The sequence below is a fragment of the Schistocerca nitens genome, chromosome 10, assembly GCF_023898315.1.
Source record: "Schistocerca nitens isolate TAMUIC-IGC-003100 chromosome 10, iqSchNite1.1, whole genome shotgun sequence".
Lineage (NCBI taxonomy): Eukaryota > Metazoa > Arthropoda > Insecta > Orthoptera > Acrididae > Schistocerca > Schistocerca nitens.
Window position 1 is genome coordinate 66,300,017 of NC_064623.1, and position 20,308 is coordinate 66,320,324.

Below are 20,308 nucleotides of genomic sequence, written 5' to 3' on the forward strand. Positions count from 1 at the left end.
GGGGGGCAGTATGTTACTGTAGGTTGAATCTTGGATAATTATGGGAATGGAGAATGTGTTGTAAGGATAACTCCCATCTGTGCACTTAAAAAATCTGGTGGTGGACGGGAGTATCCAGATGGCTCGGGTGGTGAAGCAGCCATTGGAATCAAGCATATTATGTTCAGTTGTGTATTGAGTCACTGGGCAGTCTACTTTGTTTTAGGCCAAAGGTGGTGGTGGCCATTCATCCTTGAGGACAGCTGGCTGGGAGTCATACCAACATGAAAAGCTGTGCAATGGTTGCAGCAGAGCTGATGTATAACATAGCTGCTTTCACAGGTGGCCCGAGATAAACCTGTGACAGGACTGGAATAGGAAGTGGTGGGTAGGTGGATTGGGTAGGTCTTGCACCTGGGTCTTCCACGGGGATATGATCCTTGTGGCAAGACGTTGCGATTGGGACTGGCGTAGGGGTGGATTAGGTAGGCTGCAGTCGAGATGTTGTGTGACAGAATACCACTTTAAGAGGGGTGGGAAGGATCTCGGGTAGGATGTCCCTCATTTCAGGGCCGGATGATATGTAATCAAAGCCATGGTAAAGGATGTGGTTTAGTTGCTCCAGTCTGGCGTGGTACTGGCTGACAAAGGAGGCACTCCTTTGTGGCCAGTTCTTGGGGATTGTGGGAGGATTGGGAGTGTGAGGGGAAATGGCACGGGAGATCTGTTTGCGCACTAGTGCCTGCCTGTGAAGGCTTTGATGAAACTTTCAGCATACTGGGAAAAGGAGTCCTTGTCACTGCAGATACTCAGTCCTCAGGTAACCACGCAGTATGGGAGGGATTTTTTGGTGTGAAGCGGATGACAACTGTCGAAATTCAGGTACTGTTGGTGGTTGGTGGCTTAATGTGGACAGAAGTGAGGATGGCCAACAGAGAGGAGAAGATCAGTGTCTTGAAAGGAGGCACACTTGGTTGAGGAGGACCAAGTGAAGAGGATGAGAAAAGATGATGTTGAAATTGTGAAGGAGTTTATCAGAAATTTGTCATTGGCTTTGATCTAATAGAGAATTAATTTGCTTGGGAGGGCAGCTAGTTTGCAATTTTTCAGTGTTGTGGCTCACTTACAGGTGCAGCTACTGTAGCCTCAGTATTCCATTCTACTGATCTGTGTTGAGAAAAAAATGAAAATATGAGCTGTAGAAAATTAAGCAAAATATTCTGCACTTATAGCAGAAACTTGTACTTGGCATCAACATTTTGGTACGTAGTGACTTCGGTCATGCCGGTGACTGAATAAAAGTTTAAAATGTAATCATCTCACCACAGAACGTTTGACAGGAATCAAATTAACCCTCTCAGTTGCCAATATCTACTCCATACACGTCTCCATCTGTCACAAGTTCAAACGTGTGAACTTCATCTTTTCGTAATTATGTGAACAGTGAGGAACATGACTCTTGTTCACTGTACTGGATTTTGACACTCGACTGCAAAAGATAATATGTGACTTAGATACTACTACGGTGAACAAAAGGATGAAACGATTTCGGAAATGATTTAAAGCACCGACAAACACCACCTTCAGAGTACCTGTTTCATTGCTCCGGGCATGTCGTGTGTAACATCACGCGACAGCTATGTGGCCTTCTTGACGGAGGGAGGTGGCAGTGTCGGAGAGAGCAGAAGGCTGGAGGTAGCTCTGATAATGAGGTATTAATATTACACACATTTTATGCAAATGATGAATTTGTGATTGTTTCAGGAAATTTGCGGGCAAAACTGCTTTGGACATGGCCTCGCAGAAGCGTGTGTTAAAAGAGTTGGTTGATAGATATATTCCACTTTCTTCATCACCTGTGGAATCCCCATTGCCTGCATCTGCTGGTGTCAATGGGTGGGTAGTGTATGCTATTCTTCCATCTATTTTAATGTGTATTGAATAAGAACTGCATGCGTGGAGGAAATATGATTTCTGCTGATGGTTACTCACTCTGCAAGTTTTGTGTGTGTGTGTGTGTGTGTGTGTGTGTGTGTGTGTGTGTGTGTGTGTGTGTGTGTGGTTTTTTAATATACATAATTAGGAGATCAGTATAGCTAATAAATATGAATTTGTATTGACCAAACACTCCATGCCTTTTTTTCTGTATTAATTGTAATGTGACCCACAGATTAACATATTGGAACTTCCTGGCAGATTAAAATGGTGTGCCGGACTGGGACCAGGTTTGAATCCTGCTCCAACACACAGTTTAGTTTTAATTTGCCACAAAGTTATGAATCAGTGCACACTCTGTCGCAGAGGGAAAATTTATTCTGGATATTGAGTATATGATCACACAGTGTTTGTCTGGTGCAGCTGGGTAGCATTGTCAGATTCTTATAACCAAAGGTGTGATAGAAGCTGATGGCTGTTGTAAAAAGGAACTAAGCTTTTTGACAATATTTGCCAGTTCTGGTTGACCTTCAGCTTGTATGATTTATGTGATTAAAATATGTTAGAGTTGTTAAAATAAAGTCACTTTCCTTCACAGGCTACCTGTTGTTTGAAATAAAGCACATTAGTTCATATCGTAGTCAGACAATTCCAACCAGTCGGCCATTTTCTAATGTATACATATGCATGTCTGCTGTATGGCACAGACAGAGCATGCGCGGTGTTGGGAAGATATATATGACCACATACAGCAGCAGAAACTGTCGATAGTTGAAAAGAATCCACATTACACTTCATAATAGTTGTAATGGTGTGATTGTTCACATCAGACAGTGTTTACTTGTCATGTGCCTGCTGGTTGCCCACAGACTGTTGTATTCATTTATCATACTCAAAGAGCCCGGTGTATACAGATGTGAGTGTAGCACTGCCAAGCCAAATGTATTACTCGACAACAAGTGCCACAGATCGACTATAGCAGGAACCACCTCGAACACGTGACTATAATAGCGAGAGCCACACTACAGTTTGGTATGTTGCCTGTCATCGCCTAACACTGTGAGCAGGAAAGTGATTGTGGAAATTGTAGTCACAGGCAGACACTGTGACGGCTCACTACTAACTTCATTAAATTTACCACTAATTACGAGGAGAAGAGGTGGACACTACTAAGGGAAAAGATATGGTACAAGTGGGCAAAATATTAAAGCTGAGTAAGCCGATGGAAGGAGGGTTGCAGCATCTTGCCAAGTTGGATTTGGCTGTCTGCCCCTAAGAAGAGGAAGCAGAATGCACAAAATAAATAGTCCTCTGGTGATACAGGTAAATGTGTTGTTATGCTTCAGTTTCTCTGATATTGTGAACTGCGCGAAGAAATAATGGCTTTGCAAAAACTGCAGCTTTTGTCGCACAGAGTTGGACTTCTAAGCTAGTGAGCAACCTGTAAGATTTCATTTCAAATGCTGTCAGAATGATCATTTTGTCACGTGTGCGAATGAGGCAACATGGTTTTAAAAAGTGCAAACCGTTTTAAAGTAAAGGGGCCGGTGGTTTATTCAGACACATAGATTGACATGTTACAATGTGATTGTTCCCACAGACTGTCACAGTGATAGTGTGCGAGGAGTACCGTTCAGTTGCCACGTCATATGGGGAACTCGGAGTGCGGATGGGTAACGTGGTGTGGTGCTCCACCTTTACAGGTATGCCATCACCACCTCCCCTCCCCATAAACACGACAGTGCTGCCACTCCAATGTGGTCTCCAGTTTACTTTGCTGGTAATACCGATGAGTATCAGCAGCTAAACAAAGTAGTACCTGACACTTCCTGGCAGATTAAAATTGTGTGCCAGACCGAGACTCAAACTTGGGACTTACGCCTTTCACAGGAAACTGCTTTATCATTGCTTATTTCACAGGAAATTTTCTGTGAAGTTCACAAGAATTGAAGCTGTGAGGTCGGGTTGTACTCGGGTAGCTTATTCGGTAGACGAGTTGCTGGTGAAAGATTAAGTTCCTGAATTCGAGTCTCTGTCCAGCACACAGTTTTAATCTGCCAGGAACTTTCATATCAGCGCACCCCCTGCTAAAGAGTGAAAATTTCATTTTGGTAAGTAGTAACTGATTGAAAGAAAGAACCATACGTATTGCAGACTATAGAGCGTTCCATTAGTCGGCAATTGGAGGAAGGATACAAAGTGGTGTTTCAAGGGGGTGTCAGATGTAAGGCTAAATGCTAAAGAATGAGGGAGGAGAGGGAAAGAATAAGAAAGTAGATTTGAATTTACTGAAATGTAATGAAGTATTGCAGGACAAAATTGCACTTTTACTGTTCCACATATGTACCTATAGTTCGATTAAAATTACTTGATAGTTGACTTCTGTTAGTTGCTGTTACAGTGTGGCCACATCCGTTGCCGGCTACCGCTCGTTTACAGGTGACACACAGTGGGTCACTTCACAAATGCTGTTAATGTGTGATGCAGAGCAATGTTTGAAGTAGCCACTGTGACGTATGTCAGAAATGCCGTATTGGCAGCTGCTTTTAAGTGACCAATGACTGAACTGCAGCAGGCGCATTTTGTAGCCTTGAATTTTTAACTCTTGTCCCAGGCTGACCACAACCATGTGATGTGCAATATATCCGAAAGAACGGAAGTCAAAAATCTGTGGCAGAACTAAAAGCATGATCACTTTGTTCCTCGGTTAAAGCTAACCTTTATGAGCAAGCTCAAGACAGAAAAAAATCATTTTCAGTGCTAAAAGCAAACTGTAATTTCTCACCATTATTGACTACCTGAAACTATCCTCACACTAGTTAAACGAGCTTCTGCATTACCAAACGATGATCAGTCTTTGTTGGCATTTAGTTCCAGTCTCTGTAAGTGATACAGGCAGATTCCAAATGGAAAAGGAATTATTAGAAGAAAAATAAGAGCAAATAAGTAAGTCAAAGTGACAGTGAAAAATGGTGCAGCAAAGAATTAAAAATTTAAAAAGAAATGTGTTTTAACCACTTAATAAAAATAATAACCAAACTCTTATGGTTAGATTAAAAAAAAAAAAAAAATTCGCTGTAGGTGATGAGATTCAAACCTCTGACCTTGTACATTTCAGGTTAATACGCTAACCATTGCATGGAGTCACAAGACTGGGTTGAGCACTTATATTTATGATTGTGGTACTCCTGTCACAGTGATAAATAGCTGCCTTCATAAATTCATATATGTGCAGTGTTGCAAGGAGCTTATCTAACATAAGCAAATCTTTGTAATAATGGTAACTGTATGCGTGATGTTAAATTGCATCTTTTGCATAAGTATCCCATTAGTGCTTGGTTAGTGCTGTGTAAGAAACGTATATTTCTTTAACATAATGTTTTGCTTGCATTGTTTTTGGTGTGGTCATTGTGTGTCATGAAATAAAAGTGCCAGACCCTTGATGTGGGATGCGAACACAAGGAAGAATGGCGGATGAGGAACTGGAAGCGAACTGACGAATTGTTGTGGCAGTTTGGCAATGGCTAACTGTTCAGCTGTGACGCTGTTCACTTTGATTGAAGGAAACCAGCTCCCATACATGAAGCGTCAACTATCAAGTAATTTTAATCGGACAGGAGATAAAACTTCCTGGTGATTACAACTGCTTGCCACCTAGGATTCAAACTGGGAGCCTCACCTTTTGCGACTAGCGCTGCTAACGACAGAGTGACGCGGGTGAGACTTGTGACCTGCTGGCACCTCTCTTCTGTCTTCTAAAACTTCTCCCACACTCTTTGCGAGACTGGCACTCCTGGAAGAAAGGGTAAGGAAGTTCAGATTCTGGTGGACATAAAGCTGCGAAGGAGGGCCGCAAGTTCTGCCTGTGTCACTCTTTCACCGAGAGAAAGGCGAGGTTTGGAGTTTGAGTACCAGTCTGACAGACAGTTTTAATTGCCAGCAAGTTAGAAAACTCATTGTGAAAAGTCGCTCTCATGTGTATCTCTGTTACGTACCTCAGTTTCAGCCAGCCGGCAGAGTCCGAGACGGAAGCCGACTCATCCGGGCAGGAGCGCAGCAAGTCTGCGGATTCCTCAGGCAGTGGGGGCGGAGCGACAGTCGGCACCAGCAACACGGAGCCCGCGCGGGTGCCTGCACCCACTAAAGTGGCAGCCGTGCACCGTCGCGGGAGCCGGCCACCGCGACCTGCCCGCCAGTCCCACGACTACTTCCCCCCGCACCCTCTTCCTCTCCCCCATCCCCACCCGTCCTTGTCTTCTGCAGCCTCTACTCTGAGTCTTGATCTCGATCCACATATCGACCAGGTGAGTGTCATGAGGTTCACACTTTTGTCGGTATGTATTTGAAATTATCCAGCAATGACAGCAGAGGAACTGTAAATAACTTCTAGAACAATGTGGAAATTCTGTGTTGCAAATAGCAAGCAAGAAATCAAAACTGAGGTCAAATGACCCTTTGCTAGAATGTGAGGGTGCATTAACATACTAAAATGATAGTCTATGCGAGTATGTATTCGGGTGAACCCCCGCCCCATCGTATGCCCCACATACTCAGAGAGAGAGAGAGAGAGAGAGAGAGAGAGAGAGAGAGAGAGAGAGAGACTTTCATATAGACTTTGACTAACAAACATCCAAAGATTCTATGAATGCAAACACATTGAATGTTGTAGGTACAATGTGACAATTATTGAACTATATGATAAAAATGAAAATTAGTTACAAACTACAGTTGGTACACACTTTCTTCAACATGTGAACATCACTACAGATATTCAAATTTAGGTTATGACATGTTCAATACGCATGCCATTATTGGTGATGGTGTGGTGCAGACAAATAGCAAAATTCTGCATGACCCGATGAAGTGTCGGAACATCGGTGCTGTCGATGACCTCCTGAATGGCCATTTTCAGCTCGGCAATGGTTTTGGGGTTATTGCTGTACACCTTGTCTTTAATATAACCCTACAAAAAGGAGTTCCATGTGTTCAGATCCAGAGAATATGGCAGCCAATCGAGGCCCATGCCAATGGCCTCTGGGTACCCCAGAGACAGAATGCGGTCCCCAAAGTGCTCCTCCAGAACATCAAACACACTTCTGCTATGGTGGGGGTTGAGCTCCGTCTTGCAGGAGCCACATCTTGTTGAAATCAAGGTCACTTCAGATAATGGGGATGAATGCACACCACACATCAGCTATACCAGCTGAAGAATTCTGGTACAGTGGGTAACCCTCATTCTGCCAATGGGCTTGTCAAGGAATGCAGAGGGCTGGGCAGAGCTTCTGGGCAAGCCCTTGCCTGTAAGGTGGGAAACTGCCCCTAAAAGGCAAAACTGTCAACGGCATGTTCTAATTATTTTATTTTATTCTATTTTTTTCCGCAATTGCAGATACGGAAGTTGTTGGGCTAAATTCCATCATCTGCAACTGTAATGAAAGACGTATTAAGACCAAATGCATTTCGCTTTATTCTGGAGTAGCTTCATTGGTCACTATAACAATGGTGTTTGTCCTCTCTCTCTCTCTCTCTCTCTCTCTCTCTCTCTCTGTGTGTGTGTGTGTGTGTGTGTGTGTGTGTGTGTGTGTGTGTGTGTGTGTGTCTTATAATTTGTTTTGCTGAGATCATGAACCATTTGTATGCCGCAGTTCATAGTAGTAAGTTAAAGCTTGTGAACTGGTTGTGACCTTAGCAAGAAAACAGTAAGAGAAAAAAAAGAGAAAAAGAAAAAGCATACTGTTACAGTGATCACTGAAGATGCTATAGAATAAAGTGAAATGTGTTTGGTCTTAATAAGACTTTCATTTAACCTGAAAAAGATGTTATTTAATCTATATAACTTGTAATTATCAATGGCATGCAGATGCAGAGAGGCAGTGGAAGCCACTGCATGAAAGACACATAATGTGTATCCATGGGACGTAGATTACACCTTTCTTTCTCCCCCCCCCCCTCCCCCCCTCATTACACCTTTCTTTCTCCCCCCCTCCCCCCCTCATTACACCTTTCTTTCTCCCCCCCTCCCCTTCTCCCCCAAAATAATACCTGTCTGAAGAAGCAAGAACATATTTATTATAACTTTAGATTAAGCTTATTAGTCTGTATGTAGTTTTAGAATTGACATGTGACCTATGTCACAATCTTTAATTGTATGAGGCATGTTATGTGATAATTAAATTTTGATTTGATTGATTGATTTGACATATAGCCTGTAGTTGGAAAAGTATTGTAACAATTCTCCATCTTCAAAACATTGCAGAGAGTCTCTCATTCAAATCTCTGGTAGGAGACTGCCCATGGGAATGCAAACGTGCAAAAAAGATCGAAGAACTGATGATAGGATAACACTGTAAGAGTCAGAGTGTGGGACTTCAAAAGTTTGAATGTGATATTAAAGCTAGAAAATCTGAAAAGCGAAATGCAAAGGCTCGATCCACATGATTGTGAAGTGAAATGAAAAGAAGATTGGTAGAAAGAGCAGCAGAAAATGATATAATGACAGTGGTATTCATTACGAATAAGAAAGTAGAGCAGAGAGAGTTACTGTGAATAGTTCAGTGATATGGTTGTTCTCATCAGAATCAACAGCAACAACACATTTGAGATCTATGCCTACATCGCAAGCAGAAGATGAAGAGGTATAAAAAGTATATGAGGATATTCAGTGGGTAATTAAGTACATACAAGGAGATAATAATCAAATAACAATGGGGGATTGGAATACCATGTTGGAGGAAAGAATAGAAGAAAAGGTCACAGAAGACTATAGGCCTGATAGTGGAAAGGAGAAAGACTAATTGAGTTCTGCAATAAATTTCAGCTATTGCAGTGATTTACTGTTCAAAAATCGGAAGAGAAGGCGGTATAGTTGGGTAAAGCCCAGAGACGTGGAGAAACCTGGATTATATAATACTCCATTTGAATTTTGGAAACCAGATAATGGAGTGTAAAGTGTACCCAGGTGCAGAACAGTGTGGAAAGAATTGGGATACTGAAGTGCTGATGAGTGATGAGATTCCTCCAAGGCTGTAGATACTGAGATAGTGAAACCATAATAGACATTATGTTGAACAGAAATCAACATATGTAAAAATGGAAGTCATTGTAGTTGGATAGAAACATATATGTACAAGGAAGGTAACGACAGAAGAAATGCTTCAACTGTTCGATGGAAGAAGGAAGTACAGAGATACCTTTTACAATTTAAGTCGAGAAGCGATAGATAGTGAAGTCGCCATGTTTATCTTTGATTGGTTTTCACCTTTGGGATGAGTTATGTACTAGAAATTAGGTATACAACCTGAAATCTATGTTGTACAGCAATAATAAATTTTGTGAAACAAGTCTAAAAAAGTGGTCCGTTTTGTTAATACAATATACAGTGTTTAAACAAGAACCCAGAGTTGAATTAGTTAAAAAGTACAAAAATGTTCAGGGAAAAACAATAGTCAAACAATGGAAACTCCAAGTTGGAATATCAACAATGTAAGGGAAAGGATTTATTGCTAATTACCGGTAAGATGACAAGTCGTGTTGTAGACACACAACAAAAAGACTGGTTCACATTTAGCTTTCAGCCAAAGCCTTCTTTAGAAAAGGAAACACATGCACATATATTCATTAATTCATTCACACGAGCAAGCACACCTCACACACACAACCACCATCTCTGGCAGCCCATATCAGAATGCGTTCCATACCGAGCTGCCGGAGATGGTGGTGCTCATGTGTGCGTGATGTGTGCGTGCTTGTATGAATGAATGGTGTGTGTTACTCTTTCTTTTTCTGAAGAAGACTTTGGCGGAAAGCTAAATGTGTAACAGTCTTTTGTTGTGCCTGTCTGTAGCTCAGTGTGTCAGCTTTATGGTGAATAGCTATCTGATGAAATGACAGAATTTTAGAAGCTTTACTGTTGTCATACAGATTTGATTTTACGTATGTAGAATGAAGTGGTGAGGGAAAATTTGTACCAAGGCCAGGATTTGAGCTCGAGTCTCCTGTTTACCGGGCAGATGCATTAGCCACTAAGCCATTTGGGCACAGCAGTTCACACAACTGCACGGATTGCGCTGGCATGCCTCCTTCCTCGATCCAAATTCTCATTGTCACCCCAGTCTTATTTAAATTCCCCCTTACACATGAACAGAATTGCTGAAACTCTCCACATTCTGGAATAACACCTCAGCATCAAACGTAAAAAAAAGGGGGTTGGTGTAGAAATCCATCCTTTTCTATTATTGTCAGTATATAAATCACTTAGGAATTAAGTAAGTAGGAAGTGCAGGAAAGCCAAGGCAAAATGGCTGCAGGAAAAAGTGAAGAAATTGAAAGAGAAGTGGTTATTGGAAGGACTGATGCAGTATATAGAAAACTTAAAACAGCCTTTGGTTAAATTAAAAGCTAGGACACAATGGAAATTCCACTTTTAAATCCAGAGGAGAGAGTGGATAGGAGGAAAAAGTACATTTAAAGGCCTCTAAGATGGGAAGGACTTGTAGGATGATGTAATTGAGGAAAAAATGAGAGTTGGGATAGAAAGTGTAAGGGATGCACTATTAGAGTCAGAGTTTAAGAGAGCTTCAGGAGACTTGCAGTTATGTCTTAGAAATTTCCAAAATTGTGGGGAGAAGTAGTAACTAAACAATTGTTAAAACAGTGTGCAGAATCTAGGAGACTGGAGACTTGGGGAAAGTATTTTCCATGCAATCCTGAAGATAGCGAGGGCAGATAAGTGTGTGACCTGTCACACAATCAGCTTAACAACTCGTGTTAAAGTTGATGACAGTAATAATATCTTTAAAAAAAAGGAAAAAGAAAATTGAGGATCTGTTAGATGACCAGCAGTTTGGTTTCAGGAAAACTAAAGACTCCAGAGGGGTAGTTATTATGTCACAGTTGACAACAGAAGCAAGACTTAAGAAAAATTGTGACACTTTCAGAGGATTTGTTGACATGGCGAAAGAACTTGGCAGTGAGATGGTGCAACATGTTAAAAGTTCTCAGGAAAACAGGAATAAGCTGTAGGGAAAGTCTTGATATACAATATGTTTAAGACACTAGAGGGGGGAAAATGAGAATGGAAGACGAGGAATGAAGTGCTCAGATTAAAAAGGATTTAAGAGAGGGATGCTGTCTTTCCTCCCTACTGTTCAATCTATATGTTGAATACGTGATTACAGAAATAAATGAAAGGTTTGAGAGTAGGATTGAAATACAGGATGAGAGGATGTCTATAATAAAATCTGCTGACGGCAGCATTGCTATTGTGAGGGAAAGTGTGGAAGAATTGGAGGGCCTGTTGATTGGAGTGACAGTGTAGCACATTCAGAATAAGCCTTTGAGGGTAAACTGAAGAAAGACAAAGGTAATGAATATTCTATCACTGAATCAAAATAACACACGAAAGAGGTAGAAAGGAGGACATTAAAAGCAGACCAGCACAGATAAAGACAGTGTTTCTGGCCATAAGAAGTGTACTGGTATCAAACTTAGGCCTAACTTGAGAAAGAAATATAGAGAATGTGCTTCTGTAACACAGCATTGTATGGAAGTGATGACAATGGGCAATGGGAAAACCAGAAAGAAGAGAATAGAATGGTTTGAGATGTCGTGTTACACCTATACTATATGGTATATATAAAGTTTTATTGTGACATGTGCACCTAGTGTTTTGGTGTTAGTGGAAATGAGGCATCATATCCGAAGACCAATGCTTACAAATAGAATATAAATAGTCACAACCTGATTGCTATCACTTGAGTGTTTGTTACTATGTACAACAACAATTGAAATATAAAAAAATGGTAATAAATTAAAATCTCTGTGTAGTTCACCATAACTCAGAATTTAGTTTCAGTGAATTTACATTACATAATAAAAAGGTCGCCAACTCCTAAAATGAGTAACAGTTAATTTAGTAAATGACTGTGATGACTTTGAAATCGCAAACATATCGTGTGGCAAAGACAAAGTGGCAACTGAACAAAATGCATATATGCTAGTGTATGTGTGAAAGGCACAATTACCATGAACACAAAAGATGTTAATTTGGAATATTATGGTGTTAGGTTCCTTAATGATCGCAAATATTAATAAACACTAAGAACACTGTACTGTGTTACGTAATTCATGATAATGCTGTCTGTGTGGAAATATGCTTAACTATGAGAAAAACTGATTATTATTCTTTATATATTACTTTGCAAATGATTGCATCTCAGATTAATGCAGTAATAACTTTCATTTGTGGCAACAACTATTTTTCGGTGCTTGTGTTAAGTCAAGACACAAAGGAATTAATGATGTTAGCTGCCAATGGGCATTGATGTTCGTCAGTGTGGCAGATTGAAAACTTATGCCATACCGGGACTTGAATCTGGCTCTTCTGCTTACTACGCAGATGTACTGATGCCTATGCCATGTGTACACAATAGTACGCCTCACATTGGCCCAGTTGCATCATATACCTGTTAAGAGTTTGAGCCTGATGTGCATTTGGAGTGAAGTGGTCATTGGCTCTCATCACCTTTAATTACATATGAGATGTGACCAAAACTACAGGGAATTTTTTTTGTTAATGTATCTTTATTTATCAACATTAGCTTTGTGCTTTTCAGAGTAATGAACCTCGTACAACATACTGAATACTCAGAACAGTAGTAATAAGGATGGCTACCAATTATCGCAGATGGGCTTACGAAAAAATGCAACTAGTGGCATAAGTTAACTTATGACTACTAGTCTGTAATGAATAGAAATCATTTGTGCAAATAAAGAACATCTTTAAACTTCTCGATAGCAAAGTATACAGGATATTGGTAACCAAGTGTCCATGACTCTCAACAAGTTCCTAGTGATCCAAATATGCAGTGCGCTTGATCTACATTTCACACAAGTCAGACTGAACTGACGCTGAGCCAAGGCAATATGCTGGCGGCAACTCGGCAGTTTGAGGCACGTGGTATGCTCATTCCACAGGGTGCCAATGTGATGACAGGTGACTAATGTTAATCAGACTGTAGACGAGAAAGAATGCAATATTAGTGTCATTATTTTTAACACTACACTATGAATGCAAGGCTACGTTCATAGTATAAGGTTACAAATAATGACAATAAGAAACTTCCTGGCAGATTAAAACTGTGTGCCGAACCGAGACTCGAACTCGGGACCTTTGCCTTTTGCGGGCAAGTGCTCTACCAACTGAGCTACCCAAGCACGACTCACACCCCGTCCTCACACCTTTACTTCTGCCAGTACCTCGCTTCCTACCTTCCAAACTTTACAGAAGTTCTCCTGCGAACCTTGCAGAACTAGCACTCCTGAAAGAAAGGATATTGCAGAGACATGGCTTAGCCACAGCCTGGGGGATGTTTCCAGAATGAGATTTTCACTCTGCAGCGGAGTGTGCGCTGATATCATATCGGCGCACACTCCGCTGGAGAGTGAAAATCTCATTCTGGAATGACAATAACATTGCATTCTTTCCCACCTACACTCTGATTAAAATTACTTGATATTTGACACTTCATGCAGAGGAGCTGGTTTCCTCCAATCAGAACACTCAACATCACACCCAAACTGTTTGCCTTTGCTAAACTGCCACAACAGTTGGTCATTTACTTTTAATTCCTTGTCTGACATTCTTTCTTGGTGTGTTTGGATTCCGAATCACTCCCCTTTTTTTTTTTCTTCCCCCTCTCTCTTGCTCCATCGTTATATATTTTAAATATTGAATGGGAGACTCGTGTTGCTAGCCTGAAGTTTGACGGTGTGCCCCAGCAGGCCATCGAGAGCCTGTTGCGGACGCACGTTGGGACAGTGCCGATCCGGCCACTGGTGACGCACCCGGCACTGCACCTGCTGTGGCCACAGCCGGCCAGCACCCTCGAGCTGGATGGCCCACCCTTCGTGCCTTCCAAGGACCTCGGCATCTCTGTCATACAGGGACCTGTATCAGTGCATAGGTGAGCTGCAGACACAGTTCGGAAAGACTCTCTCTCTCTCTCTCTCTCTCTCTCTCTCTCTCTCTCTCTCTCTCTCTCTCTCTCGCGCGCGCGCTCTCTCTCGTTCCCCCCATTTTTTAAATGCCCTCTACCCATAAATTGCTACATAAGAATGCTGAATATTAGATGGGTAGATCACATAACTAATGAGGAGGTATTGAATAGAATTTGGGAGAAGAGGAGTTTGTGGCACAACTTGACAAGAAGGGACCGGTTGGTAGGACATGTTCTGAGGCATCAAGGTATCACAAATTTAGCATTGGAGGGCAGCATGGAGGGTAAAAATCGTAGAGGGAGACCAAGAGATGAATACACTAAGCAGATTCAGAAGGATGTAGGTTGCAGTAGGTACTGGGAGATGAAGAAGCTTGCACAGGATAGAGTAGCATGGAGAGCTGCATCAAACCAGTCTCAGGACCGAAGACGACGACAACAACAACAACAACAACAACCCATAAATAAGAGACGAAAGGGAAAGGAGGTAAGTTTAGGCACGTAAGCGAGTGACCAGTGTGAGGGAACAGAGTTTATCGACCTCCGGTAAGCATCAACTGTGTGAAAATAACCATGCTCCCTCGTCAGTCCCAGTGTTAAATGTACTGCATATCGCAATTGCTTTCCATTCGCAATTCTGGATTCGAACTGGTGTGATATCGTAACAGGGGTCACATCTCCTAGTTCTTAAAGGTAGCCAAAAGGGAAGGTTTGAAAGGGGCAAAATGGTTTGGCTGCACACTAGTGGAGATGGTCACAGTGAGGTTTGTCTGTTGCACACATACTGGTGTACAGAGGCTCCCACAACAAGAGCTCACTCCACCCATATTACAGCAGACAGAACTTTTCCTTGTTTCAGAATAAAAATAGTCTTACGTACAAAATTATATATAACATCAGTGACGTGTTTTATCCTTCTGGGGCATCATCAGATTATGTAAAAGTAGCTGGATATGTAACCCATCTGTCATAAAGTCATATAAAATGGAATGGATGCAACAGTAAGTGGATATTATTTTCCATTTTATATGGCTGTATGACAGATGGGTTACATAGTCAGCTACTTCTACACAATCTGATGATGCAACAAAAGGGTGAAATGTGTCATTGATATTAAATAATTTCACAACAAAGACTGTTTTTGTTGTGAAGCAATTCCTGCAACAGTGGAGTGGAATAATTTTTAATGAATTATTCTTATAAGAGTTGTTGCCATGCGAGTTCAGTTACTCAACAGGAATCAAAAATGTTTGTTATTCCCTTCCTTTGTTCTTATCTTTCTCCTGATGCTGATTTAGAAAATTTATTATGCTCACCATTAGCTGCATTTTAAGAGTTTTACCTCTGTTATTCCTGCTCCCACAATCTTTGTTTTGGTGATTTCGCACAATACTGTCCCTATTCCTTTCTCAGAACTGATAACTGAACGTCCTTGAGGATGTCAGAGTTGTATTTTCTAATGTGTTTAATCCTTAGTGTTACTTGTACCCAATACTGGAAATCTGTTTTAATGAACTGTTTGGGATCACCTGTAGTACAAATATAAAATAAAATTGAAAAAAATAGTATCAGTACAAAAAAAGAAAAGGTGATATCATGACCACAGTAATAAAACAGAGAATTGTGAAGCTCTGCATATCAAAAAATAAATTGCGAGCAAACCTCCTATGTGTCATCAAAATGTTTCATTCTGGGTCTCCAGCTCCAGCTCTCACTGTACAAAACCACTTTTGTTGTTAACGAGATTCTGATCTTGCAGTACACAGTAACTGTTAATTTTGAGCAATAATAGGTACAGGGTGACACAGAAAAATGGGAACGTTTCCACAATCCAATAAAACTAGGAGTGATGAAGGAAAGAAATTGCATTCATAGTAATTGAAACCTTATAACTTTGCCATTTACGAAACATTGATGATATTTATCATTTTTTTTTAAAATCATGTCCTTTAGATGGCGTCCTGTACGTATACAAATCTGCTGTTGAGATTCCTAATTGACCATTGCAACATCTCAGCTGGGATACTGTGAATTGCATCCCGAATTCTCTGTTTTAACTTACCCAGGGTTCTTGGTTGAGTTGTGTAGACTTTGCTCTGGAGGTAGCCCGACAATAAAAAATCACAAGCGGATAAATCTAGTGATCCAGGAGGCCAGGGAATGTTACCGAATCGTGAGATCACACAGTTGCCAAAAAATGCAATGATTACCGTGCAGTATTGGATGTCGCTCCGTCCTGTTGAAACCAGGGTTCTTGAACGTTTGGAAAGTCGGTCAGTGCAGTTGTAATGAAAGTTCATAACATCTCCATGTAACAATTGGCAGTGACAGTTATTGTGTTTCCCTGTTCATTTGTGAAAAAATACGGTCCGATAATCCCATCTGATGAAACACCACACCATACTGTCACTTTACTAACATGTAAATGGCGCTCATGAATGTAATTAGGATTTGTGTTTTCCCAGTAACGGTAGTTCTATGTATTCACATAATCTGATATCAATATAATAGAGGGAAACATTCCACGTGGGAAAAATATATCTAAAAACAAAGATGATGTGACTTACCGAACGAAAGCGCTGGCAGGTCGATAGACACACAAACAAACACAAACACACACACAAAATTCAAGCTTTCGCAACAAACTGTTGCCTCATCAGGAAAGAGGGAAGGAGAGGGAAAGACGAAAGGATGTGGGTTTTAAGGGAGAGGGTAAGGAGTCATTCCAATCCCGGGAGCGGAAAGACTTACCTTAGGGGGGAAAAAGGACGGGTATACACTCGCACACACACACACGAGTGTATACCCGTCCTTTTTCCCCCCTAAGGTAAGTCTTTCCGCTCCCGGGATTGGAATGACTCCTTACCCTCTCCCTTAAAACCCACATCCTTTCGTCTTTCCCTCTCCTTCCCTCTTTCCTGATGAGGCAACAGTTTGTTGCGAAAGCTTGAATTTTGTGTGTGTGTTTGTGTTTGTTTGTGTGTCTATCGACCTGCCAGCGCTTTCGTTCGGTAAGTCACATCATCTTTGTTTTTAGATATATTCACATAATCTGTGAGATGAAAATGTGCCTCATCTGACATCCACAACTTGTTTAAAAATTCATTGTCTTTGTCTAGTTTTGGTATCATTAGTTGACAGAATGCTAATCATAACCAGTAATTGTTGCCCTTCAGTTGTTGCACCACCTGTAGTTTGTATCGATCAAATTTTAAATCAAGATGAAGAATTCTGCGAACACTCTCCTGGGACATTCCAACCACTGCTGCTTGCTTACGTATTGAACGCTGTGGATTTGGTAAGACAAACTCTCGTACAACATCAATGTTCGCTGGAGAATGCACACTTCTTGGTCATCTTGTTGGTTTCTTCTTCAGGGCAGATCCAATCTCTTCAAAGTTATTAATCCAACATTTTATCTCATGTTTCAACATAACGGCATCATGACGTTCTAAATTATAAAAGCGTCGAAACTCCCTCTGTGCTGCTACCAAACTATCACTGTTTTTATAAAACATTTTATAGCTAATGCATGCTCTTGTCCGTTTCACTGATCCATGATTACTGAAATGGCGGACTGTTTACTCGCTACCTGTCACGAATCCGCAGTGCTGCTACCTGCCCATGGCTGCCACTACTCATTTAAGACATTCCCGTTATTCTGTTTCATCTGTATATTAGCAGAAACATAATTTGAGAAGTAAAGATTGAACATTGTCACAATAATGTAACTGGAACTGTGGCAGATTTTTTAAATGCAAGACCGTTTTCGCCTACCTGACAACCTAGTAAGCGTGACGTACAGCAGATGCCTTCATGACCCTCTTATCAATAAGAGTACTTCCTTAGATTACAAGATTGAGAATAAAATTTTGCGGCTCACTCATTGTACATTGTCGATACTTTTTTAAGTACATGTTCCTCAGGTGCTGACTCAATGAGGGAATTTGTTCATAGTAATTGTAAATTTAGGAGGAATATGTTCCTCAAGTTTAGGCGGATGAAAAATGCATAGTCAAATTTGAAACTGCCCAAATTTCCCTCGAAAGTGGCCCTTTGTAGAATGTCTGAAATTGTGACTTTTGATAAAAAGTGAAGCACGAGAATGCACATGCAAGGTATTTATATCATCATAATCAGCTTGCAGAACAACAACATGCAGATGAAGAGAGCATTGTAGTAAGATAGAATGAAGACACAGAAGTGAAAGAGTTGACAGTAGTATTTGTGTGCACACCAAAGGGACAATGTACTGCTTGTGGCTCATACTGCATTTATTTACTAAGCATGGTGCTATTTTGTACTACTGTGATGGAGTCAGTTGGTGTATTCAAGGTTCACCTTGCATTTTATATGTTTTTATGATGGATGGATTACATATCCAGGTACTGTTGTATTCATTTTCCATTTTATATGGGTTTTATATCTAGCTACTTTTACACAATCTGATGGTGCCCCAAAAGAGTGAAATGAGTCATTCAAATTAAATAATTTTGCAACCAAGACTATTTTTATTCCAAAATAATTTGAAACTGGTGGCTGTAGCTCCCTGCCATAATATAATGGAGTAATTTTTGTATGTAGATGCACCAAAGCGCAAAGAAACTGGTGTAGGCATGCATGTTCAAATACAGAGAGCTGTAAATAGGCAGAATACGGCGCTGTGGTCAGCAATGCCTATATAAGACAAAAATTGCCTGGTGCAGTTGTTAGATCTGTTACTGCTGCTTCAATGGGAGGTTATCAAGATTTAAGTGAGTTTTAACGTGGTGTTACAGTTAGCGCACAAGTGATGGGACACAGCATTTCTGAGGTAATGATGAAGTGGGGATTATGCCATTCAACCATTTCATGAATGTACCATGAATATCAAATCTCTGGCTTCGGTGTGGCCGGAAAAATATCCTGCGAGAACATGTCCAACAATGACTGAAGAGATTCGTTCAACATGACAGAAGTGCAACCCTTCCACAAATTCTGCAGATTTCAATGCTAGGCCACCAACAAGTGTCAGCATGATGACTGCACAACACCAAGCCTTACGCCTTGCCTGGGCCTGTCAACACCGTCATTGGACTGTTGATCTAGACAAGTCTTGTTCCAATTTGTATCGAGTAGATGGACGTGTACGGGTATGGAGACAACGTCATCACTCAGTGTATCCTGCATATCAACATGAGACAGTTTAAGCTAGTTGCTTTGTAATGGTGTGGGGCGTGTGCAGTTGGAGTAGTATGGGACCCCCGATACTATTAGATACGACTCTGACAGGTGACAAGTATGTAAACATCGTACCTGATCACCTGCGTACTTTCATGCCCATTGTGCATTCTGACGGACGTGGGGAATTCCAGCAGAACAATGTGACATCCCACACATCCAGAAATGCCACAGAGTGGCTCCAGGAACACTCTTCTGAGTTTGAACACTTCTGCTGCCTACCAAATTCCCCAGATGTGGACATTGTTGAGTATACCCGGGATGCCTTGCAACATGGTGTTCAGAAGTGATCTCAACCCCCTCATACTGGTATGTATTTATGGACAGCCCTGCAAGACTGTTTGTCAGTTTCATCCACCACTAGTTCAGACATTAATCAAGTCCATGCCACATGTTCAGCACTTCTGCGTGCTCGCAGGGGCCCTACATAATATTAGGCAGATGTATCAGTTTATTTGGCTATTCAGTGTATTTTACGTGTTTTGAGTCAGAACTTAAGTGCTTCAAGAAATTGTTGGGATCTGCATAACATTTAAAAATATATGTTTTATGTTTGTACACATTACTTTTAATTGCAAATAGCATTTGAAGCATTCGTTTTCTTTTTTTTGACAGAAAATGGTATTATGTTTTAGAAGTCTGCTTAATTTTAAAGATATTTCTATTGGTTTAATAGTTTTTGTTTTGTTTTGAGTGACCTTTTACCAGCTATTTTTAAACATTTCACTGCAAACATCCTATAATAGCATTGTTTTTCCATAAATGATAGGTACACGTAACACTAGAATTTTATGCTAAAAAGTTCCACCCCTGTTTAGGTGAGATCTATTACGTATTAATTTCTTTATATATGATATATGAGAAGGAAGTGAATACATGTGCATGGAAATTTGTAATAATTACCTGGAAATACGTGGAATTTTCATTGATCCCCCCCCCCCCCCCCCCCCCCCCAAGTTTGAGTAACCACTCGGAGAATCTTTTTTTTGAAAGGTAGAAGAGCTGATTCTGTGAAATATTCAGGGGCTGTTCAAATTGCGTAACTCTATATTTTGATCAAAAAGAAAATATCTAACAATGGAAACTCCAGATTGGAGTATCAACAGTAAAAGGAGAAGATAGATTGCTACTTACCGTACAGATGACATGTTAAATTTCAGACAGGCACAGCAGAAAGA

General features: G+C 40.8%; 1 protein-coding gene across 3 annotated transcripts in view; it reads left to right on the plus strand.

Moving 5' to 3' along the window:
* LOC126210265 (uncharacterized) overlaps positions 1-20,308 on the plus strand; it is a 153,194-nt gene that overhangs the window by 30,193 nt on the left and 102,693 nt on the right. For 2 of the 3 annotated variants that reach the window (XM_049939458.1, XM_049939460.1), the window contains 3 exons: positions 1,744-1,875; positions 5,915-6,218; positions 13,693-13,877. In XM_049939458.1, the coding sequence (XP_049795415.1) occupies positions 1,744-1,875; positions 5,915-6,218; positions 13,693-13,877 (621 nt within the window). The remainder of the gene's footprint in view (positions 1-1,743; positions 1,876-5,914; positions 6,219-13,692; positions 13,878-20,308) is intronic. The other variant, XM_049939459.1, reaches the window with a different exon arrangement.